Here is a 25,481-nt window from a genome sequence, read left to right as displayed (position 1 = left end):
CTCCCTCCCTATGTCCCTTCACAGCAGCTTTGCTCATCTGAATAGGGTCTCTTGCAGGTGCCAGCCTGCATATTGGCGAAATCAACAGCAGCCTATACACGGGCTTTCTCTGTGGTGGCCCCTTGTCCTATAGAATGGCCTGCCTGAGGAGGTTAGGAGGGCCCCCACACTCCTGGCTTTTCGCAAACAATGCAAAACTGAATTATTCAAAAAGGCCTTTTTCTCAGCTAAGAGGGCAGTATTGTGGGAAAGAGATCACAGAAGTTTTGCTAATGAGTTAGGAACCATAGATTTCACCATTATGTTGCCTTACATATTATCTGTTACTTTAAATATGTACTTCTATATATTACCTGTGCTTCACGTTTTTTAGTATAAGTCCTAGAATTGACTCTGTTCCGTTTCAGCAATTCTTCAACCCCATATTGGGTCCTTGCTAATATTATGTCTTTGTAAACTTGTATTCATTTACCCTATGACATTGTTTATGGAAATGTTCTTGACACTGTAAGGAAATGCCTGTCCTTGTCCTTGCCACTGATTGTACTAATCCCACACTATGTAATCCGCCTTGAGTCTCAATGAGAAAGGCGGAATATAAGTGATATACATAAATTAAATAAAAACTTCGTGCAGTATTAAAGTGAAATTTGGACCAGAATGCCCTTCATTATATCAGCTTTCAAAAGAGAATCTGATTTATTTTTATTTAACAAAATTTATATCACTCCTTTTGCCCTCATAGGTAGCTGAATTTCTGAAATGTGTTGTGGTACACAGAAATATATATAGCTAGTCATGGAGAAGCTGTCGAGGCACTATACTGTGTCCAGAGTCCCAGACTTTATAGCCATTTGTATGATTTGGGCAGGATAGATGATTCATTGACAGAAGTTTGGCCCTTTGCAAGAATTGCTAGGAAGGCTTTGTACAGGTTGCAGACACAAGATAACCCCATTTTGTGAATATTATTGAAGAAACTTTTCTAAAGCATTACATTACTTTCACACACTTACCACTGTCAGAAGTGAATGAGCTTAAGGTATCCAAGGCTTGACTGCAACAAAAACAATTTCAAATCATTTATTCCATTTAAATTTTCAGTTAACAAGTTTAAATCTACAGGTAAAATCTAATTTCAGTTAACAAGTTTAAATCTACTTATCTGTAGCTTACTCACAATTCCCTCTCTATTCCTTCTACATCATCGTACAATTCCTCCAGAGCTTGCACAGGACTGGGAGCCCTGGGATCCTGAGCTGCTTGTTCTTCTTTGACTTTCAAAGCTTCCAGGCACACGTACCCATCTGAAACTGTAGAAGGGCCCATGTTTACAAGCTCTCCTTAACATACACAGTGGATAAATGTCTAAAATGATGAAATTCCTGTAATTTGCATCAGTTTCTCTGAGCTTTTCCTCCATAAAACAAAACTGCCAACAATGCTTTTCATTGGCTGCTTCTAGAACCTTGGGTTCCAAGGGCAGTCTTCAGTGGTGCACTAGAAGCCAAACTAGGCTGAACTGAGCAGCAGTGCTAGACTGATTTGCTGCAATGACTGAACTTGGTACAGGTAACCTCAACAACAACTGCACTTATATACTGCTCTTCTAGACAGGTTAGTGCCCCTTTAAGAGCAGTGAACAAAGTGTCATCATAGGAAGAGGAACGCTCAGGGAGCGGACCATACTTGAGGTGAATCATTGGCTGAGATGGTGGTGCCGGCAGGAGCGCTTTGGGTTCTGGGACCATGGGATAGGTTTTCTTAGAGAAGGCCTTCTAGCACATGATGGGCTTCACCTCTCAAGGGCAGGGGAGAAAACGTTTGGAACAAAATTGGAGAACTTCATTAGGAGAGCTTTAAACTGATGCCGCAAGGAGAAGGGGACAATCGACATGGTGATTTCAATGACGAAGTGAAAACAGTGGGGACCCACCTGGGTAGGACGGGTCAAACAAAGGTACATGGCTACAAGTGTCTATATACCAATGCCCAAAGGGATCGATCTGTCAGCATCTGAAGGACCACTCAGTGATCCTGGGAAGTCAGCATGGTTTTGTTCCTAACAGATCTTGCCAGACCAACCTGGTTTCCTTCTTTGATCGAGTGACCAGCTTACTGGATTGGGGGAACTCTGTTGACGTGATTTATCTGGATTTCAGTAAAGCTTTTGATAAGGTCCCCCATGACATTCTGATGGGCAAACTGGAAGACTGTGGACTGGACTATAGGACAGTTCGGTGGATAGGGAACTGGTTAGAGGACCGCACTCAAAGAGTGGTGGTCAACGGCGTTTCATCAGATTGGAGGGAGGTGTCCAGTGGGGTGCTGCAGAGCTCGGTTTTGAGCCCGGTACTTTTCAATATTTTTATCAATGATCTGGATGAAGGAGTGGAAGGGCTGCTCATTAAATTTGCTGATGATACCAAATTGGGAGGAGTAGCAAACGCCCAAGAAGATAGAATTAAAATTCAACAAGACCTGAATACTCTGGAGAAGTGGGCAGCTGTGAATAGGATGCAATTCAACAAAGACACAGTATTACATTTGGGCCACAAAAATGAGAAGCACAAAAATGGGAAGCACAAATACTGGATGGGGGATACACTTCTGGGCAGTAGTATATGTGAAAGGGATCTTGGGGTAAGAGTGGACTGTAAACTAAATATGAGCAGTCAATGTGATGCAGTGGCAAAAAAGGCTAATTCAATCTTGGGTTGTATCAAAGGGGCCATAGCACTGAAATCACAGGAAGTTATAGCCCCTCTCTATACTGCCTTGGTCAGGCCACACTTGGAGTATTGTGTGCAGTTCTGGAGACCTCACTTCAAAAAGGATGTGGACAAAATCGAGAGGGTGCAGAGGAGAGTGACGAGGATGATCAGGGGTCTGGAGACTGAGCCCTACGAGGAAAGGCTGAGGGCCTTGGGAATGTTTAGTTTGGAGAAGAGGAGGTTGAGGGGGGACATGATTGCTCTCTTTAAATATTTGAAAGGCTGTCATTTGGAGGAGGGGAAGGAGCTGTTCCAGTTGGCAGCAGAGGGTAGGACCCGAAGCAATGGGTTTAAATTACATGCACAAGGGTATCCGCTGGATATTAGGAAAAACTTTTTCACAGTCAGAGTAGTTCAAAAGTGGAATCAGCTGCCTAGGGAGGTGGTGAGCTCCCCCTCACTGGCAGTTTTCAAGAAGAGGCTACATGAATACTTGTCAGAGATGCTTTAGGCTGACCCTGAACTGGGCAGGGAGTTGGACTAGATGGTCTGTATGTCCCCTTCCAACTCTATGATTCTATGATTATCCCCACAATACAGTTGGAGAGCTGGGGTTGAGAGGAGTAGAACATGCCTTCTCTAGCCTCCCGCCTTAGACAAGGTCTCAGTCATATGTGGGCTCCATAGTCTGTTCCTGGGCACTTATAGAACAGGCATATCTGAGTTTCAATGAAAGCCCTCTTGCTAGATATAGAACAGAAGTTTATAAAGAGATACTGGCCACTAGGGGTGAGCACCAAGAAAGTTTCCATTTCAGTTTTGATTCTGGGGGGTTCCGGAATAATTCTGTTCCAGTATTTGTTTATTCTGGGTCAGCTGGTGCTGGTTCAGAATATGTCCATTTGGGGTTTTTTTCATTTTAATGAATTTTGGCCCATTGTGTGCACATTGGCTGCATGTGTGCCAACCCACACTCTTCTTTTCAAGTGGTGGGGTGGGGAAATGAGGTTCTGAACAGCTGTTTTTGCATTCAGTGACACCAGAATCACATCGAACACAGTCTTCCCTCTAAACCATCATCCCACAGAGTCTGAGAGTGGAGTTCCTTGCTTATGAACTCCAAGGGACAGTTGGAGAAGGCATGCATCAAGGCGAGCATTGTGCTGTGCAGTGCTCACACGTATACTCTATTCTTTTCAAGGGGGGGGAGTTGAGGGTTACGAGGCCGTATTTGCACTTAACCAAAAACTGCATTGTCCCAAACCCTTCAATCCTGTGAGTTTCTCCTCAAGCACATGAAGACTCGCATAACAATGGATGCCAAAGAAGATGAATGTTGGCGGGCACACACAATGGTGGGAAACTTACTGGCAAATTGGCACTGGCAAAGCACGACAACATAACATGCAAGCAGGATAGCTTTCCATTGCCAACTAGCACAGCACAGCAAAATAAAAATTGCTTCTTTATGATAGCAAAGCCAATAAATTATTACCTTTGAGACCTTCTGTTATTCCTTGTACCTTGTAGGTTCATTTCTGGGATGAGTGGCGAATCCTCCTCACCCTAATCTGCTTTGTAGCAGCCCAAGGTTCCCTGTTTAAAACCGCTGTCCACTGGCCTGTCCTAGCACTGTGCATAAAAGCACACAGAAAGGGAGAGCTAGATGCTGGCTTTTCCTTCATGGGAAGGGACGTAGAGGATGGCCCACTTTCCCCCCTATTGTTACTAATAAAAGTGGGAGAATATACAGGATGTTGGCTGCCTGTCTCCCCTTCCGACTAAAAGTGTTAACTCTTAATCTAGAGTTGAATAAAAAGGAAAAAGGAGAAGTTAAAGGAGGCGAAACAGAAAGAAAAAATGTTACCAGATCAGTCCTTCTATGTGGAATACTGATTGGGAAAGACTTGGGTACAGTCAATGCATACGCCTACTACTTCTGTTATTAACGCTGGGTTAACAGTTTTAATCAGAGAAGCCCAAAAAGCCTGCCAGAAGGGTTTATGGGCAAGATGAAATTCATCCCGGTGCTTCTCAACCTGCTGAAAAAAGGGGTGCATAAAATCTTAACCCTCCCTGTGAAGGCTGTCCAACATCCTGATTTAAACGTGTATTAATAGAAATACACTGCTGTTTTAATGATGTTTTAATGTAGATGAATTTTTATTGTATTTTAATATGTTGTTATCCACCCTGAGCCCGCTCGCAGGGAGGGCAGAATAGAAATTTTAAATAAATAAAATCTTTGGAGGACTTCTTTAGTCATAGTGAATGGCCCTGGCACCATGGCATGTTAAGAGAAAGATAGAAGCAGCAGAAGGCCACAGGATGCGCATGAACCAGCTCCACATGCCTGGGACGTCCTCAGTGTGGCTCTCCTTTAATAAAATGTTTTTTCTTTCCAGTTTTCACACTAATCTGCATAATATGAGCCTTGGCCATAGCTGGGGCTCAGAGGATAAAGGAAAGCCCTCCCTCTTCAAACTTACATGTGCACACCTGCGTGGATGTTTCCAGGCCAGTCTCTCCTTGCATTGTGCATAAAAGTGCACAGAAAGGGATGGCAATGGCAACGCTGGCACTGATGGCACCATACCATCTGCTGCTCCCCTCCCTCGTGCAAAGCAAACCTTTGATCCCTATCAGCCACTCAATGCCATAACCCCATTGCCCAGGAAGTGCTGAAAAAACCACTCATGTGCACCATGCACATCCCCTTCCTACCAACAGAGTTAATGTAAGGGCTCAGTCTCTCCCCTTTGGAGCCAATTGGTTGCATGCAGACAAACTCGCCATTAAGGAAAACAAGATGCTGCCAGATGGTCCCTGACTACCTGGTCGGCCTGTATGATCTCTGTGCAGCAAGTATCACAAGAAAACATACAACGTTTTCAGCGGGGTTGGGGTGGTGGAGTAGTAGTTACAGCCTCATTTTCCAGATTTCGTTAAGCATTCTGGAATCTGCTGAACCAGTGAATTGTGCATGTAATTTTGGCTTGTTTTTTTCCGTTATGTACACCCCTACTGACTACAAATGGGTAGCTCTTGGTATAAAGCCAAAGCTCTATGTAGCTCTTGTTATAAAGCCAAAGCAATGGGAATAAGTGGCAATAAACATGCCTCCTGGAATTTCTATGTGGGAAAGATATGTACTTTGGTCATCACTTTCTCTTTAGATCTTTACACATATAGGCTTCTTTTTTCAGAGATTTGGATCCAGATTAAGTTCACAATTTCCTTCGATACCTAGGCCATCCATTTACCAGTTCCCAATCCCAGTTTCCCACCTCTTGAGAAGCAAGATAAAAAATGGCTTCCACATAAGGATGCTCTAGGAATTTCCCCTAATCTCTATGGTAAAAACAGAGAGATGGGGGAGGCAGCCTAGAGAGTCATATCCTCCTTCAACTCTGCCCCCAATCTCCCAACATTTGCCAAGGCAGTGCTAGGAACATTGTTTTACCCTTCCTGTTGCAGATCACCCTCATGACATTTGTATTAGTCCTCTATGCCCCAGGAGTAGCATTTTGGACAGGTCAGTGGGCTACAGTGGGAGGGGGAGACAGAGGACTTCCATTCTGTTACTGGAAAATTTGTCTGGATCCAACCTAGTAGCATTGGGTAGGACCTCCAAAAATAGAAGTAATGAGAACACAACATTGAGTGAAAACATGTGGAGTATATATCTCATGTGCATTCATTATACAAACAATGGTTGTGCAGAAATGCATTCATTAGCTGCCAGGTTGTGAAGCTGTTCTGTTGCAAAAAAGAGATATACTTTTGAACAACCAATGGGGAAGCTGAACAGTTTTCTGTTCTCTCTTCAGGAAAACACCTCTATCTTTTGATAGTCTTTATTATATTCAAGTAGATTCACATCAGACCCTTGAGCATTCTAGCCAAAGCCAATGAATGTATTCCAATCTCTCAAATCCTGCCAAGGCAGACTAATAGCTTTCTGTGGGAGTCCCAACTGCATCTAATAGTCGAATTAGGTTTTAACACAGCAGTATTTATTTTCAGAAGAGATGTTAACAGCAAGGAAGAGTCTCAGCTTCTAGCTCATGAACACTGAAAGGCTCTTTTATATTTGAAAGCAAAACAGGTTATATGAATGAAGCTGTTAGAGGAGGTTCACAAACAATGCGTGTGTCATCACCAAATTAGAGGCAGTACAGAGTATTCCTGTGAGGCAAGAATCCCTCACATCTAAGCATGTAGATATTGTATAAGTGACAGGACAAGCTCAAGCCTTTGCACAGCATGGGTACAGAATAACTGAGAAAACAAGGTCTTGTATATTCTCAACTAATCAGCTACCAAACACTTTCCTTATTTTTTTTTGCAAACTCCATGTTCTTCTCAGAATGTTTATTATGACTAGCATGAGACTAAAGTCAAACAGTGATATGACCTTTAGTCAATTAATAGGTTAAAAAGTATACGTTTTACATATATATAAAAAGCATATTTTGGTTTTAGATGTCAAACAAATGTTTCACAGCAGGCACCATCTTTAAAAAAAGAGTCATTTCCATTACTTTTCTCATGGTGGGGGACAAAATGCCTCTTAATATGGCTTGCAATTGCCATTTTTATTAGAGATGTTGCTTATGTTTGTAATTTCCCCATACTTCAAATATTGTAATGAGGCAGGGGGGGGAGGGGTAGAAGCAGGATAGGGAAGCACAGAGAGACAAAATCTCTCATGCCACATTTCCCCACCCATTGGTCAGCCACTTCCACAAACACCTGCCCGCTGCAACTACTGGCTTGAAAAAGCTTTCTCCAGGGGTTGAGTGTTCTTCTGAGTGGAGTACAAGCTTGAGCCACAAGATTAATATTTGGTATCCAGAAAATAGTGGCATCTTGATCTACAAGATTGTTGTAACAATTATAATTTAAGACAGCTTCAAGTAGGTAGCTGTGTTGGTCTGTAGCAGAAGAGCAAGATCTGGGTCCAATAGCATCTTGGATATTTAGATGTCTTTAAGGTGCTGTTGGACCTGGATCTCGCTCTTCTAAGGTCATGGAGGTCTGTTCTAATGCCCATATTGTTGTAGCAGGGCTGAGGCCTTGAAGGACTGTAGCTTGTCTAAAGCCCCCTAACCAATTCAAAGCAATTTGATCTGAGACATCCTGATTTGTAGACCCATCTCTTAACTGCTGCCCTACAGGTCTACCACCTCTCATACTGGCACATCTAAATCAAAAGGTAAGGTAGGAAATGAAGACAAAAATTCGACTCCCATTGTTTGAATCTGTGGTTTCTTATGAAGGAGAAATTGATTTATAGTGCAATCCTGAACAGAGTTAAACCTTTCTAATTCTACTTAAGTCAATGGGCTTAGAAGGATGTAACTCTATTTATGATTCCACTATAACTGTGGGATGGAGTGCAACCTTACATAGGGAGTAAATCCAACTGTAATTTATTTCTGAGTAGACATATACAGGCAGGACTAGAAGAGGCCTGAAACAAACAAGCTCACAGAAGTCAATGTCAAGAAAGTGCAAATTAAAGAAGCATCCAGCAGTACTTACAATTTCTATCTTTTTCTAGGAATCGCTCACTGAAAGTTTGTGGTGTTCCCTTTTGAAGCACATTCTTCCCATCAAAACTTTCTCCCTTTAATCTTGTTTTTGCAAGTATCTCTCCATCGTCTCCAATCTGTTCAAAAATATTATGATACTCAAATTATTTTAACTCACATTCAGCCTCATCAATAGGAAGCTTCTGAAACCCTGGTGTCACATCAACTGAGATGGGAAGAGAGTTCCAAAGTCAAGGGGAAGCTCCCTGTCTGTTATGCTAAACCACATCACTTTAGGTGGGCACACATTTAACAGCACCTCACTTGCATATCTTAGCTAACAGACACGGATATACAAGAAGACAATTTTTTAGACATGGGTTAGGGACCTAAGTAGTATAGAGCAGAGTCCCCCTTCTGCAGCCTTATTCCCCCACCCCTCAATTATGCTCCTTTGGGTTGGTGGACATGAAAGAATGGGGGTGGGAAACTGCGAGTCTGAAGCAGGAAGAGGGATGAGCAAGAATCACCGTCTTCTCTCCCACAAACATAAAAGCTGTTCCATCAGAGGAGCTACTGCACTGATGGACGGGCAATGGCAAACTTGCATCATAGGATCCCAGCCAAACTCTTTAGAACTTTGCAGGTAAGTATGAGCACTTTGAAATATGCTTGGAAATAAATCAGCAGATTTCAGAACATTCCTTGTTTATTCGTACAGTTTGAACTGTAACAGAACTTCCCGGTAGAGCAGGAAATGTCTCCTTATGAAAAGAGATCAAAAACTTTTCATCCATTAGAACTCATTCTTAGAGGAGGGTCTGATGGGACAATACATAGTAAATACATTTGATGAAAATCCATTTTATAGTAGTCCTAAAAGCCTCTGCAGGGAGGAGTGGCTACTTTCCAAATTATACCTCAGCTATTAGAGAAATGGATCATGAGATGCTATAGTCTTCAAAATGAGCATCCAAGTTTTAATTACGTCAATCCTATGCCAGAGATTAGAGCAACGGCCATAAAACCGCTTTTACTTTCCAGGAGGAAGAGATGCATGTCCAAACCAGAATCTGTCACTGCTATCACCAGGAGATCAATTCTCTTATCTGTGGACTCAGAGAAGACCTGACAAGTTCTCATTGAGAGGAGAGGATTTTTGCTGTGCTGAATACTGAAAAACAAAAAAATACTGAAGACCACAAAAAGCTGTGGGAACCTCATCTTTCCCCTTTCTGAGAGTGGTCCCTGTGCTAGCTGAAGAAAGAAAATTACCAATTCCATGTTTGACTTAAAGATGTATTTTCAAAACTAAAAATGGGGATCGTACATTCCTTGGTTCTTCCAGGATTGCATTTCTCTATTTAAATGTACCTTGAATATAAATTTTGCTGCTTGTTGGTTTGATGATTCATTATTCCAGACTGCTCTTCTCTCTAGTTCATCCTCTTTTTCAGAGCTGAAGTGTTAACAGACAACAAAATGTCATATCACAGTACTGTAAGGTTATTCACAGATATTGCAATGGCTATTGCTTTAGATAGCTTTGGAGGAAGACCTTGCCACATATGTCCTTGATGGAATCTCAAAACACAAAATCATAGATTAGAGGGAGGATCTAAAAGGGCTTGTGAATGCATGCACTAGATTACATTTTCTTGAATGTAACCGCAACAGTTTTTCCACACAAAACTTGGAGTTGTCAAGATGGCTATGTAGTTTAAACTGTAGGAACGACACAGTTGCTCTGCCCCCTCCCTGGGAAACCATCCCTCAGAGGCAGCCAGAATACTCATCAGAGCTAATGATACCATGGACAGCTGAACCAGTGGAGCACAGCAGCAACATCAAGGCTAGAGTGCCTAGAGTAGAGATGGGCACGAACCAAAATACGAACCAAAATCCCATTTCTGACAAACCACCACGAATGTTTAGGCTGGTTCGTTTGGTTCATTTTTTGGTTCATCACTGCAGACAGCCTGGTGCCAATCAGTTTCCTAGGCAACAGGGGATAGACTTCCTGCAGACCTTCTGCTGACCTGGGAGTGACCTTCTGCTGGCCCGGAAGTGATGGTTGTCTGATCTGGATGTGATGTTTTCACTAACCAAATGAACTGGTTCATGAACCAGGGGCAGGTTCGTGAAAGTTCATAGTTCGTGAAATTTGATGAACCACGAACCACATTGTTCAGTTTTTTTCCAGTTTGTGCCCATCTCTGGTCTAGAGGAGAGAAGTCTGGGAGAGAGCAGCACATCTTGTCTGTGCAGCCACCACCAACTTCTAGCCCAGACAGCCAATTTCTGTGAGGATTAGCTACTAGTGTGGGTCACCCCTTTGAAGGCGCTGCTTCTCTGGTGTCACAATAGTAAAAGTCCTCCTCTTGTATGGTTGTTTTTTGAGTGGTCATGATACCTATCAGGAATAGAATTTAAATTTCTTCCTCCCCTATGAAGATTCGGAGAAGGAATAGATGACTAATGTATTTAAGATTTGGCAATCATTGAGCAACCAATAGGCTCTTGCACTGGAGGCTGGGCGGGGGGGGGGGGCGGCAAACTGAATACTAAATCCTGTTTTGAATATATCAGTCTTCTCTAGTCCAATGTTGCTGGAAAAGGGTCATGTATAGCTGCTTATGAAAAATCCACTATGCTACTCTTTTGGGGTGGTGTATGACGAGAAATATCCTGGGCACAGCTATAGTTTTAAGTGTTGGGCACAGGAGAAGGATGGCAGCAGAACTGGACTGACTAGTTTAGGAGAAGGAAGTTCAGACATTTACAAACCTGTCTCACTACTGGTCATCTTATGGATGATAAATAGGCAGGCTGTGGGTGGGGGGAGGGGGGAGGTAAATGTCCATTCCCCTTCAATGAAAGGTAAGGCAAAAAACCAACCAACTTAGGAGGACAGATCTGTGACATAGGATTTGAGGCTTCCCTACACAACAAATCAGTAAGGATAACATTTATGAGCTGTCACAACAACATCTGGCCTTTGCAGTAGCTTCATTCTTTCTCTGTCATGATTACCACCAGACAGCACCATCTCTGACCTGAATAGCCCAGGCAAGCTTGATCTCATCAGATCACAGAAACTAAGCAGGGTTGGCCTTTGTTAGTAATTGCATGGGAGACTTCCAAGGAAGACCAGGGCTGCAGAACCAAGCATTGGCAAACTCTGTTAGTCTTTTATCTTGCAAACCCCAGCATGGATTGTAATAATCAGCTATTAATTGATGGCACTTTCTATCACCGTGCAGCAATAACAGACTACAAGGCCATGGCACAAATTTATTTTAGAGCACTATAGAAAGTGACCTCTTATGGAATTTCTACCTCATCTTATTTAGCCATTGAGCGTTCACCCAGTTTGTTTTAATTTCTCATATAACTTCAGTTTTATAGTGGATGAACTAGTTCTTTGACTGAATAAGGGCAAAATCTTTTTCAATTTTTAACAACTGACACCACCTAATTTATCATGCTTTTGATCTGCTCCCATCATATCACCAGATTTTATGAGGTGCTCAGTTAGGGTACTTTTAAGTATTAATTTCAGCAGCAATGGTAGCCATACTGTAAAGAGTAAAACAAGGACTATCTGGCCACAACCAGGCCACAACCTACCAAAATTAAGCACTTCTAAATCCCATTTATTTGAACAGAAGATAACTAGGTACTTTTTTCAGTTGTGATTCTGCCCTCCCCCATGAGATAAAATTCTATGGTTTACACTCCTGACCAAAGAGAATCTTCCTGCCAAATTTCAGTCAGATGGAGGATGGATACTCCTATTACGGATAATTAAATCAATAGAAATTGAGAGTGTACCCCACATCCATAATCATGGAAACCAAGGTGGCATAGAGTACCCAAAATGTTTCCCAGCCCAGCCCTGCTTTGTTGTATACCATATAATCTACCTTAAGTCTCAGTGAGAAATGTGGGTTATAATGTAAATAAATTAATTTTAAATAAGTAATAAATTCATAAATTAATCTGGATGAACTATTGTTAGGTTTGTAGAAAGCATGCAGATTCTGACTACAACCATCAGTTTGCATGATGCCTGCAGTGAATAGGGTTATACAAAACAACTCCTCCTGTAGAAAACCTTACGAGGCTAGTGATCTATCAAGATATGAGAAATGCAGGATAATTTAAGTGTTCCTTGGCCAGTTATGCTACCTTTCCAGAAGGACTAAGAAGATTTAAAAGGAAATTTCAACCTCAACATCCTACATTCACCCACAGCTGACAATACATCTTCAGTCAGCTTCACTTCAAGTACAAAATCCCATTGCTCTAACATTTTATTGTGACATATTAAGATGAAACTCTAGAAAAAACTTACCTACATGCGGCAGTGAGAAAATGTCCCTGTGCATAAAACAGAGAAGACAACTTTAATTATCACACACTCAAACCCAATTAAAACTGGAAAAAAAAGTTGTCTTAGTGTGCTTCATACCATTAGTGTGAAACTGGAAGACAGAAGTCAAAGAGACAAATTGAGCAAAATGCTTCTATGGGGAAAGGGTTGTTAGTATATCCTTCCAGCATCAGTCCTAGTCTGATGGCCTGCAGCTGAGAGGAAGGAGAGAGTGTGTCCCCATGTACACATGGTCTTTTGGCTTTTAACCACATTTTTAATATATATTGTCAAATACCTTATTAGTAAAACTTTTAAAAATGACAGACATTTCACATGGAGTTTGAATTCATCAATCTATGCCCTATTTTGTGAATAAAAGTATGCAGATGTGATACACTTGCCGAAATTTGCATTCTGGTTGCACACTTTGGTGCCAAAACACAGATCTCAGCATGATGCTGCTACAAGGACATTCTCCATGTGAACTGATGATTGTCAGTACTGAACATCTGAAAATCCCTACTTCAGGTAGTTAAAATTGGGAACATTTGCTATCTATTCAGTGTTACATAATGGTAGAAATCAACCCTTTTGCCCTCTACTGTGCATATGAGATTCCTGTAAATTTTCTTGTTTATTAGCATCTTTCATATTACTGTGGTGGACCTATCAAATCATTTTCTCAGAACCCTTAGAGATAACCCTCACTGATTCAGCGCTTCTCTACATGCTGGGTGCTCATCCCTCCTGCACCCCATCTTTGTGTCAAGTATTTAAGAACAAAGTGATGGCCTTAGTGGAAAAATCCTTGAGAGTTACCCAGTTTGTTCCACCATGAAGCATCTAAGATCAGACTTGCTGTGTGAGTGATCAGTATATGGTATTAAGTTGCATGGGATAAGAGTCAAGGAGGCTGGCTCAACAGAGCAACGTGAACTCACAATATTCTGGAATATTGGCAAGTTTTATCAGCAGTCCACTCTGTGCAGACATTAATCCATTGGGTAGAGAAAGCCAAAGACAATAGGGCTCAATGCTTTGTATATTGCTGCCAGACAATAACTTGGTACATCAATATGATTCCAACAGGTAGAAAACCTTCAAAAGACCTAATGAAGCGAGGCAGTCAGTTCCTAACAAGTGTAGGATGCACTCTTATGGAATCTTACTTAGGAATAAATTCAACTGAAGTCTGTGTTGCTTACTTCCAAGCAAAATGCATAGTATCAAACGGAACAGAACCCTGCAATTCTGTGCCATGGATGGAAATTTAAAATGAAAAGGCAACCAATTTTGAATAATGCACTGGAATTTAACTAGTGTGAATGGAGTGGTGCTTGTGGAAATGAATCTCATCCTGCTCATCCCACTGCAGCCTGTTGTATTACCTAAAATCCTGCCTCAGAGGAGCGATAGGTTCCAAGAACAGCATGAAATGAATCGGGGGTCTTCAGGGAGTAAATAATTGGTGAAAATCACACTCCTTCTTTTCCGCTGGTTGGAGTATCTTCTGCTAGCAGAAAACAGTTATTTTGACCCAGCTCAATAACTCAAGTTTTGGTACACCACAGCATGATGGTTCAGGCCTAGAGTTCATTAAGAAATGGGATAAAATACCTTGATATTTTTCATTTTTCCAGTGCTGGAAGCTAGAATAAAAATGGTCAACAGTTAGTATGTTTTTCTTCAGTTCATTTCCATTATAATACAGTCATCGCTACAAACAGAATGGAGTTTCAGTTAATGCTGGATTAGCCTACATCGTCTACCTGGGCTTCTTTAGACTATGCAGCCTTTTAATAACACTATTATAGAAAAGTAAGCCAAAACCAGAGGCTGTATATTCACACACACAAAATTTATAATTTTATGCATTATTTGAATACAATTCCGTGACCTCATAACTAATTTAAAGAACATATTGTAAAATGTACTCCCTGGAACACAGATAAGATAAGAGTGATAAAAGGAAAAAGGATAGGGCAACAAGAAAAAGTTCAGGAACCATGGTGACAGTACAAGGCAACAGATAAAAAATCCATTCCATACTTAGCAATGAAGAATAGACAAAAGTTTAAGTCTGCTAGAAATATCTTGAGGATAGAAGCGTCCTCTTAACTTCACATATTTTCCCTATCCCTGAATAGTAATGCTTAGCCTCCTTGTTAAGCTCTTTCATATCTCTCTCTGCAACATTCAACTAATCCATATTACAAACTCATCACCTATGGAGTTGCTGCAAACAACATATTCCATAAGCATACATGAAGCAAATAACTGATAAGACTTACAATGTGTAGTTTCTTGAGCAACGTTTGAGCTAGAGGAATTTTCTTGCTGTTTCAGGTAAGATACTGTTTCTTCATAAGTATTCTCTTCTCCAGTTTCAGGACTAAGGAGGATGAGGACAGGAGATTATCATTGTTTGAAAATACCACCCAATAATGAAGCAGAAAACTTCTTTTCCAAAGAAAAACGGCCAGAACAGGACATGATGTGATACATTTGTGGGCTGCATTCAGATGTCATGGCAGACAGAGGATTTTCCTTGAGGGGCATGAACACATCTTGTTGTTGTGATACCTCAATGCAGGTATCTGAAAAAAAGGCTTTTTGTTGCCTCCTCATAAACCAGGATCTTGAAACAGGATTAAAACAAGGTTTAGACTAGCGCTCCAGGAATTATGGTGGGGTGAGAGAGAAACTAAAATTGAATGAATGGTTTGGAACTGACTAAATTGGGGGACATATTACTGTACCACATGATCTACTGTGGCCTTAATATAGTAATATATTCTCTAACCTCTGGACAAAAGGGTTGTTAGCTTGAAGGTTGAATTTGGTTATGCTACCCTGTTAGTGCAGTCTAAAAAAAGGAAATCATTCCCTGAAACTATTAAAAAAGAAAGAAAAGTTTTCCTAGACTGCTGCAAATTGGAGCTTTAGAAGTTGATGAGTGGAGGGGAGCTAAACTACATGGTTAGGGTTATGCTACTAGGGATTGTGTTCAAATACATTGACTCAAGAGTAAATTGTATTTGATAGGAATGTTTCATAAGGTCTGAGATGTGCATATGGCTAGGTCTTTGCTATATGATATGTGGTTAATATCAGTGTCATAGGTCACTGCTGTGTGGACTGGCATTGAGCTTGTCCTCTGCTGCTGGTCAAAATGAGAAGTGAACTGGATAGTGGTGGGCATAGGGAGGGGGGCCAGTATGGAGTCAGAGATTCCAGTCCTCTGGGGATATGGGAAGTATGGAGGTGGGAGCTGGTCTCGACTGAGAAGGGCACGGAGATATGGTTTAGCTCGATGCCCTTCTAACCTGCGTCCCATCCTGAAATACGCTGGGGATGGAGCTAGGAGAAGGAACCCCCCGACACTGATGTTGTGCAATGCCAGGTCCATAAATAACAAGACTGCTACATTGCAAGACTTTTTTGCGGTCAGCAATATGGACCTGGTATGCGTGACCGAAACCTGGGTGAGGGAGGGTGAAACAGTTGCCCTGGGAGAACTGACCCCCTCCCCAGGGTATTCGGTCCTTCATCAGTCCCAAATAGGAGGCCGGGGGGGGAGGGGTGGCAATCCTCACTCGAGAGTCTTTCTCCTTCAAGCCGCTCCCCACCCCTGAGATCTCTGGCATTGAATGTGTAGGCCTGGTGTGGGGTGCCGAGGAGAGTATGGCCATCTGTCTGGTGTACCGTCCGCCTAGCGCACCAGCAGATACCCTGTCGCGCCTGCTAGAGGTGGTAGCGGGGTGGGCCTTGGAGTTCTCCAGAGTGTTGGTCGGGACTTCAACGTCCACGCTGAAGACGGCTCCTCTGCACAGGCTGCGGACCTAGTAGCTTCCATGGCAGCACTGGGACTCTCCCAATTTGTATCGACCCCCACACACAGAGCAGGCCACATGCTAGACTTGATCTTCGGGATGGGTCTTGATGTGGATCTAGAGGCAATAGAACCAGTGCCATGGTCAGACCACACGGTTTTGAGGGCTCAACTGGAGATGCCCCCCCACTCGCAAGGGCGGTGAGCTGATTTATGCTCGCCCGCGGACACTTATGGATCCAATTGGTTTCCAGAATGCTCTGCGGGATCCTATGCTCCACGGCGGTTCATTAGATGAGCTGGTGGAGGACTGGCAATGCCGGCTCTCCGAAGCCATCGATGAAATTGCTCCCCGTCACCCTCTTTGCCCCCGTGTAAGACGGGCTCCCTGGTATACAGAGGAGCTTCGAGAAAAGAAGCGGGAGCTAAGACGGCTTGAGCGAGTGCGGCGGTGATCTCGCGACGAAGAGGCAAGATCATCTTATAGGACGTTTATGAAAGCCTATGAGATGACGGTGAAGGCTGTGAAGAAGGAGTTTTATACAGCCTCCATCGCATCAGCTAGCTCACGCCCAGGAAAATTGTTCAATGTGGTTCGATCACTAGTCTCCCTCCCAGGGGGAGACTGCCAAATTCAGAATTCGAACATCAGCTGTGAGGCTTTTGGGAGCTTTTTTGCTGAAAAAAATTTGTCTCTCCGCCGTGACCTGCCAGCCACATTTGATACAGTGAAGGAACTAGAGACCCCTTGGCCGTCTTTAGGGTCAATATTTGATCAGTTCAGTCCACTCTCCGGGGAAGAGATTGACAGGACCCTGCAATCTGTTAGGCCCACCACGTGCCCCCTGGACCCATGCCCATCGTGGCTGGTAAACGCCAGTGCCGATGGTCTGCAGTCCTCGTTGGAGGCCATTGTTAACACATCCTTGGGCACGGGGGTTTTCCCCGCGCCACTAAAGGAAGCCGTGGTGAGACCGCTCCTGAAAAGACCATCACTGGACCCCACTGACCTGGTCAATTATCGCCCAGTCTCGAACCTCCCATTTCTGGGAAAGGTGATTGAGCAGGCGGCAGTGGGACAGATACAGGGTTTTCTGAATCATGTCTCAGCCCTAGATCCCTTTCAGTCCAGGTTCCAGCCAGAACATGGGACGGAGACGCTGCTGGTCACCCTCACGGACAACCTTTGCAGACATCTGGATCGAGGTGGTTCAGCGCTGCTGATATTACTGGATTTGTCAGCAGCGTTTGACACAGTCGATTACGATCTTCTGACTCACCGCCTCGCCGATGGGGGGATACGAGGGACTGCCTTACAGTGGCTTGTCTCTTTTCTCCACAGTCGGGGACAGAGGGTGGCGCTTGGGGAGAAATTGTCACCCATTGGTGTGTGGGGTCCCACAAGGGGCAATACTCTCCCCTTTACTGTTTAACATCTATATGCGCCCCCTTGCCCAGCTGGTGCGAAGTTTTGGGCTTGGGTGCCATCAATATGCAGATGACACCCAGCTGTATCTGATGATGGACGGCCGGCCCAGCTCAGCCCCAGATGTCCTGGAACATGCATTTGCAGCCATGACTGATTGGTTGAAACAGAGTCGACTGAAACTGAACCCAACAAAGATGGAGGTCCTATACTTGAGCCATGGGGGACTGGATTCGGGACTCCGGCTCCCGTCCCTCGATGGGGCACAGCTTGTGCCTGTTCCAAGGGTTAAGAGCCTGGGGGTCTTCTTTTTTCCATCTGCGGCAGACCAGACAACTTGTCCCTTACCTGTCTACCTGTGACTTAACTACAGTGATCCAGGCAAATTTGCGCTATATTTGACCGTGTGAAAATGGCCCTTGTCTCATAAAAGATTGGAAGGCCCTCTTTTTATTGTATTAGGAATTGTTGGGTTTTACTTGTTTTAAGTAATCCAAATATAACTTTGTTGGTTGCTAATTTCCTGTCTAGTAAATTTTCCTTTACAAATTAACTTGGTTTTTAGTCATTGCTCAAGGTCATTTGATCACAAGATCTCTGGGGAAAAAAGTAAAGTAAAGGTTGCAGGCTATAGTCTGACAGTAGTATTGGTTGAACAAAGAAGCAAGCCTGGGAAATTGCTTTCTTTTTATATTTACAAAACATGTACTTGCTTGTTTAAGTTTTTATTGTTATATCCTGGAAAGAGATAATTTTCAATAGTTGGATGGATGCCTAGTTAAATCTCTGAACAACTTGATCTAAGAAGTACATAGCTTGATACATTTATTTCTGTGGACAATTTCCTCTAAAGCTCAGAGATGCTCTCACATCATACTATCAGAACTGAAAAATTGAGTTTTGATATGGTCATGAGGGCTTCAGATACTTAAGATTATATAAGATCGACACACCCAAAACACTCCTGAATTTCTCAGACATGGGTTTCATGAGACTATCTAATCTTTCTGAAAGAATTTTGGTGAGATTCTTTAATCTCACTTTTAATGTAGATAGGATAAGGGATGAAGATATGTATGCTTATCCGTTTCTGATCTCTTTGACATAAAGAAGTATATTTTATGTCTGATCATTTCATGAATGTTTTGATTGACCTTAAAGAAAAGTCTTCAAAGACAAGGGGCAAAATTCCTATGTGGAAGTGGTCTTGGTCTCTTATGCCAGCTCTTCTCTACTGCTAAGGTATGGCACACCACTTTGTATTTCTTCTTACCAATCAGTTTGGTTGCCAAAGAATCTGTGCACAATGTAATAAAGCAAATTAATGTTCTTTCAAAAAACATGCAGAAAAATTTCACCTACACAGTGAAAACTCAGAAGAATGCAGCTACATGGTATTCATGCTTGGCTCAGAATCCTCACAAGAAAAATGTAGCTCAGAGACTTGCTCAGAAGTGGACAGGACAAGAATTCAGGGATGACTGGGAGGGAAATTGCAGGGTCTTGGAATGAGAGGCAGGTGCAGCAGGAAGTACTGGGAGAGCAACCAACCAGTGAGACTGAACTGAATGTTTCGGGGAATTCTGCAAAGGCACTCTCTCACACACACATACTGGAAGACACATGGATCAAAACACCACAACTCCCCCTCAGTCTGGGGCTAGAGGGCAAATTAGATAAGATTGCCTGCAATCCTTTTTGCCAAGATTCATTAACACAATATTAATAAAAGCCAAGAGAATCTAGTTTAGTGGTAACAACAGTATAGTAATGAGGGTTTTTTTTAAAAAAAAAAGTATCACCCACTCTCTTGAAGCAGGCAAATGTACTTCACCTTGCTCTTACTTCTCTAAGCCAAAAATGCATCTGCACAAATCCTTTCAAAGCAGAGTTTGATAGGAGCCAAGACAAGCTTGTCATGTGGAGATCCCCAAACATGTGGCCCAGCCAGTTATCAGAGGACCAGCATTGCCAACATTAGTACTGGTGGGTTAGCAGTAGCCAGAGAGTGTAGGAAACCAGAACATTCAGCCAAGTACCAAGGACACCCTGCCTGTCTTCTACTATCTGCAGAGGATTTTTTTAACATAGTGCTGTTATTTTTCTAACTTCCTGATACATACATTGGCCACTATTAAGATTAAAGCTATTACTTATGCTTCTAGGCTAAACTTAGACAAGACTCCCAAGTCTAACCAGGTCTTGGATCTTCCTTTTTTCCTTCAAATGCAATTCAGTTTAATCTTTACTTATGCAAAGTAAGTAGACCCCCCCCCCCCGCAGTGAAACTACTGGAGATTTTTACAGTTAAGCTTCCTTGTCTTAGCTTACTCATCAGTTTACACATGGAGGGCAATGCGCACGCGCTAGCGTTTGGACGCCTTGTCTCCACTCTCCCGAGGACATCCAAGTTAACAGCTTTAAAAGAATGTAAACTGCTGATTGAAACTGCTGAAACTGATTTATGAGACGTCTGGCACAACAAGAAGAAGCTTGGTGAAAGAATAGGTGAGAGGATAACAGAACTTGTTTAGTTTTAAAAGGGAAGGGAGGACGAGCCGAGACAGAGATAACATGGCGGCTACTGTGAAAGGCTTATCAGAACAACTGGCACAATTTCAAGCACTAATGCTTGACTCCCAGACCAAAATACAAACTTCTTTAACTGAGCTAACAGCAGAAATGAGAAATTTGGGCTCAGAGGTTAAATTGGTGGCAGGCATTGCATCGGAAGCCAAGGCTCTTGCGCAACAGAACAAAGTGGAGATTGATTCATTGAAAAAACAATACATAGACTTATCCGACCGTAATAGGAGGGGGAACATTATTTTCTTTGGTATTTCTGAAGAAGTTAAAGCATGTGATTTAGAGCGGACCCTGGTGGAATGGTTATCACAACAGGAGCTGGAAATAGAAGAAGAAGATATTGAACGTGCCCACAGACTCCAAACAAGAAGAATGGGGGGGGGGAACCGCGCCCGGTGATAATGAAGCTTGTGAGGGAGAAGTTACAGCAGAGGATATTCAAAACACTCAAGAAAAATAAAGAGCTGACATTTAAAGGCAGAAGGGTTTATGTGAAGGAAGATTTTTGCAAAGAAACGCTTTATCAAAGGACTCAAATGAAACCTTTTGCACAGAAACTTAACCAAAGCAACATTAAATTCAGCTGGGCGTACCCAGCATCCCTGGTTATTTACCAAGAGGGGAGGAGGCTTTGTGCGAGGAACCCTGAAGAGGCACGGGACCTATTAGAAACTTTGGGAGTAAATGTGAGGAATACTGAGTCAATCCCGATGGATGAAACGCATCAACCTCGGCCACAGCAACCAGACTCTGAGGAAGGTCCATCTAACCGTCAGGACAAGAGGCCAAGACTGTCTCGAGACTGAGACATATTAAGGGAAGTATACAAACAAAATTAAAATAGTATTAAAATGGTTATTAATATAACTCGGGGAGTGGAGGGTGCGCTTACCCCAGATGTGTAGAGAAGGGATGAGTACTCATCCCCAGCTCATGGCTCTACACAAGGGAAGGGGAGGGGGAGGGAGGGGGAAGGGAAGGGAAGTTGGGTATACAAAGGGGAATATCAAACTAAATATCGGGCCAGGGGAACAAAGGGAAGGTAAATCTGAGTTTGAAAATGGATAAAACGCTACAGGTGCTGACACTGAACGTCAATGGTCTGGGTTCGGATTTAAAAAGGTATAAACTTCTTAGATTTCTTAAACAACAGAATATAGATATAGCATGGCTCCAGGAAACACATAAATCAAAGAAAGATAAAAGACCTTTATTCAGAGACCCTAATTGGGGGATCTTGGCAGAGGCACGTGGATCATCAAAATCAAGAGGTGTGGCAATTCTGGCTCACAAGAGGAATGATATAAGAGTAATAGAAGTGATAAGAGATGCTGAAGGGAGGTTCATAATGGCTAAATGCCTGGTTGAAAATAGATTAACAACATTGATAAACATATATGCTCCAAATACGGGACAGAAAACCTTTTTATTAAAGGTATTAAAAAAAGCGCGTAGCTTCTCTGAAGGAGAGGTAATTTTGGCAGGAGATTTAAATAAGGATTTTAATAAAGATAACATAATTAATTGGAAACAATGGGATCTGACTGAAGTACACAAAGTTCTTAACCTAGTGCCCAAACCCACATATTTTTCAAGTAGACATAAAACCACCTCATGCTTAGACTATGTACTTATAAATAGAATGAGTACCTGGGAGGTAAAAAGAGTAACCACCCATCCAACATGGATTTCAGACCACGCCCCGGTAAGTGTAGAACTAATACTAATGCATAAACAAGTTAGAAGACCATGGAGATACAACAACATGATTATGGCTAGGGAGGAGGACAAGCGATATATTACGGATCAAATAAAGCTATACTTCAAAGAGAACAGAGGAATGGTGGAGACAAATACACTATGGGATGCGGCTAAGGCGGTAATTAGAGGGCAATGTATTATGAAAGAAAAGGAGATAAGGAAAAAATGGCATGCCGATAGGGAAGGGAAACTACAGGAATTAAGTAAGTTGCAAGAGGACCAAATAAAGAAATTTTGCCCCAATAGACATAAATTAATTAGGGAACTGCGGAAAAAACTGGATGTTCTTGACTCCATGGCATTATGGAAAAAGCAGGTTATGGTAAAAAACGAATACCAGAGAAATACACTTAATTCAGCCAAGAGATTAGCAAATTACCTGAGAAGGGAAAAGGAGAGACAAAGGGTGAGGAGTATTAAGGTAAATAAAAAGGTGACACAGAATCCAGAGGAGATAAAAGGAGCATTTGAGAAATTTTATAAAAGTTTATATGAGGAAAAAGAGGTGAAGGAATTTGAGGAAGAGATAGGGACGGTGTTAACGGAAACTGAACGAAGGAGGCTTGAGGAGGATGTAAAGTGTCAAGAGATTGAGCAGGCGATAGGTAGCTTGAAGACAGGTAGATCTCCAGGGTTAGATGGTTTTTCAGCTGAATTTTATAAGGAAATGAAAGAGGTATTGATCCCTGAATTACAAGAAGTATTTAATAATATATTAAAAGGAGGAAAGGCCCCAGATACCTGGAGGAAAGCAGAAATAACGGTGATTTTGAAACCTAAGAGGGACCCCCAAGAAGTGGGTTCATATAGACCGATTAGCCTGCTGAATCAGGATTATAAACTCTTTGCCAAAATATTGGCAAATAGACTTAAGAATATTATTCGGAAAGTGATAAAAGAGGATCAATACGGTTTTATGGAGGGTAGAAACATTGCACACCCGATAAGAAATTTAATCAATGTCTTGTGTCATAGTAAATTTAGGAAACTGGCTTTATTAAAATTAGATGTTTATAAAGCTTTTGATACACTGTCATATCAATTTTTATGGACAGTTATGGCCAAATATGGAATTAGTCAATCAATTATACAAGTATGCCAGGAAATATATAGAGAAGGCACAGCGGTAGTTAGACTCAATGGGGAACATACCTCACAATTCTCAATTCAGAGAGGAGTTAGGCAAGGATGTCCGCTTTCCCCGTTCCTCTTCATAATGGCTATAGAACAACTAGCTCAACGCATTAGGAACTCTGGGAGGATAGAGGGATGTCAAATAGGCAAGGAAGAAATTAAATTAAACTTATTTGCAGATGACCTGATCATAGTTATATCTAATCCGAAAGAAGGAGTCAAAGAGACAAAAATTATATTAGAAGACTTTGAGTTAAACTCAGGATTAAAAGTTAATATGGCAAAATCAGAGATAATGTATATTAATGTGAGGATGGAAGAAAGGAAAGCGATACATAAATGGACAGGAATAGGTTTAGGGGTCAAGAAATTCAGATATTTAGGGATAGATATAGTTAAAAATGTTAATAAGATGGTAGAGAGGAATTATAATCGGACGTGGAACACAATATTGAAAGAAATGAGGAGGTGGGGCAAGAAGACATTAAACATAACAGCTAGGATTAATATAGTGAAAATGTTCTGGACCCCAAAGTTATTATATTTGTTTCAAACGATACCTTTAGAAATCAATAGACAAAAAATTAACAGTTGGAATGCGAGAATAAAAGAATGGGTCTTTGGCAGTAAAAAAAGTAGGGTTTCTAGATATTTCATATATGCTCATAGATCTGACATGGGATGGGGTGTCCCAGAACTGGGAAATTATTATGAAGCATTTCAAATAAAAACATTAATGGAAATAGGGGAGAGAAGTGAACAAAAATGGGTTAGAATCGAGAATGAGGCAAATAAAGGGGTTGGAAGATTTGGAGTATTTACAGGAGGAAAGTTTAAATACAGTATGTTAGAACCGGGACCGAGAAAAACAGCATTAATGATTTGGAGGAAATGGCAACCGAAATGGTTAAAGGGAGTATCTAAACAAGTATTATTAGAGGCATTGGATGAGGAGGAGGAAGATGAGAAGTGGTGGAGATTACTTAAACAGAAAGGATACACTAGATTGCAAGATATACTATGTGGGCAGTCACTTAAACCATTACAAACATTACATGATGAAATAGGAAGGCAATATTGGTTGAAGCTAATAGGTCTACATAATAGACTTAAAAAGATAATCGAAAATAGGACTCTGACGGCGGGGGAACCAATGGAGGAGTTATTAAAGGTGATGATAAACACAAAAAGAGGATTAGCAGGCAAGATATATAGAAGGATGATGTCTGATAAAGATCGGACAAGAACCCTCCTTCAGGGGAAGTGGAGCGTAGAAATTAGTCTAGCGGATAGAAGGGTTGACAGAATTATAAAAGGTATACAGGAGATAAAAGTGCATAAATTCAGAGAGCTGGAATTGAAATTCTACACGAAGTGGTATAGAACCCCGGCTATATTAGCTAATATGTTCTCAAGACTAAGTTCAAACTGTTGGCACTGCAGAAACGGGAAAGGATGGTACTCCCATATGTGGTGGGAGTGTGCAGAAGTTAAAGCTTTTTGGGAGAAGGTAACAGAGCAACTTTATAAGTTCTTCGCAATAAGACCAAAGATAGACCTAGAATTGATGTTAGGTAGTACTTTAGGTCATAAAGATATCAGAAAAGAAGGACAGGACTTATTTAAAGCAATGGTGCTAGCCGGTAAAGCAGTAATAGCATTTGGTTGGAAAGACAAAACTAAGTGGACGGAACTAAACTGGCAGGATTATTTATTTGAATACATTCAATCAGACATTATAGCCATAATTAATCAGGATGAGTCATGGGAATTAAGAATAGGAAAGATTAAGGGAAAATGGCATTTATATTTAAAATGGGTCATGGAGGGTCAACAACGGGACGTTCGGTGGAAGCTCCTAAGCTTGTGCCCCTGGCTAGAAAGGATGAGTAGCTAAAGGGAGGGCGGGAGGGATAAGGGTATGGAAATACAGATGAATAACTTGAATGGGAAATAGTCATCCAAAATACACTAAAACTCTCAACCCTCCCCGGCTATAGGATACAATATCTTCGGCGATGAATTAAGTGAGGAGGAAGAGGAAGGAGAATCAAGGAAGAATAGAAGAAGGAGAGGACTCAGAGACTTACTCCTCTTATCCGGATGTGAAGAA

At 41.9% G+C, this 25,481-nt stretch overlaps 2 protein-coding genes across 2 annotated transcripts in view; one reads left to right on the top strand and one right to left on the bottom strand.

Moving 5' to 3' along the window:
* Positions 1–9,329, top strand: part of PRKAA2 (protein kinase AMP-activated catalytic subunit alpha 2) — a 62,791-nt gene extending 53,462 nt beyond the window's left edge. The window contains exon 9 of the mRNA XM_054981961.1: positions 9,296–9,329. The gene's annotated coding sequence lies outside the window, so the exon portion shown is untranslated. The remainder of the gene's footprint in view (positions 1–9,295) is intronic.
* FYB2 (FYN binding protein 2) overlaps positions 1–25,481 on the bottom strand; it is a 58,105-nt gene that overhangs the window by 18,573 nt on the left and 14,051 nt on the right. The window contains exons 5-11 of the mRNA XM_054981960.1: positions 14,921–15,021; positions 14,247–14,278; positions 12,609–12,634; positions 9,626–9,710; positions 8,262–8,388; positions 1,181–1,313; positions 1,017–1,057 (exon numbers count right to left, since the gene is read on the bottom strand). Coding sequence (XP_054837935.1) covers positions 1,017–1,057; positions 1,181–1,313; positions 8,262–8,388; positions 9,626–9,710; positions 12,609–12,634; positions 14,247–14,278; positions 14,921–15,021 — 545 coding nt within the window. The remainder of the gene's footprint in view (positions 1–1,016; positions 1,058–1,180; positions 1,314–8,261; positions 8,389–9,625; positions 9,711–12,608; positions 12,635–14,246; positions 14,279–14,920; positions 15,022–25,481) is intronic.

The sequence above is a fragment of the Eublepharis macularius genome, chromosome 5 (assembly GCF_028583425.1).
Source record: "Eublepharis macularius isolate TG4126 chromosome 5, MPM_Emac_v1.0, whole genome shotgun sequence".
NCBI classification, from domain to species: Eukaryota; Metazoa; Chordata; class Lepidosauria; order Squamata; family Eublepharidae; genus Eublepharis; species Eublepharis macularius.
The sequence above is the reverse complement of the archived record's forward strand: the minus strand, read 5'-3'. Positions and strand labels throughout refer to the sequence as shown.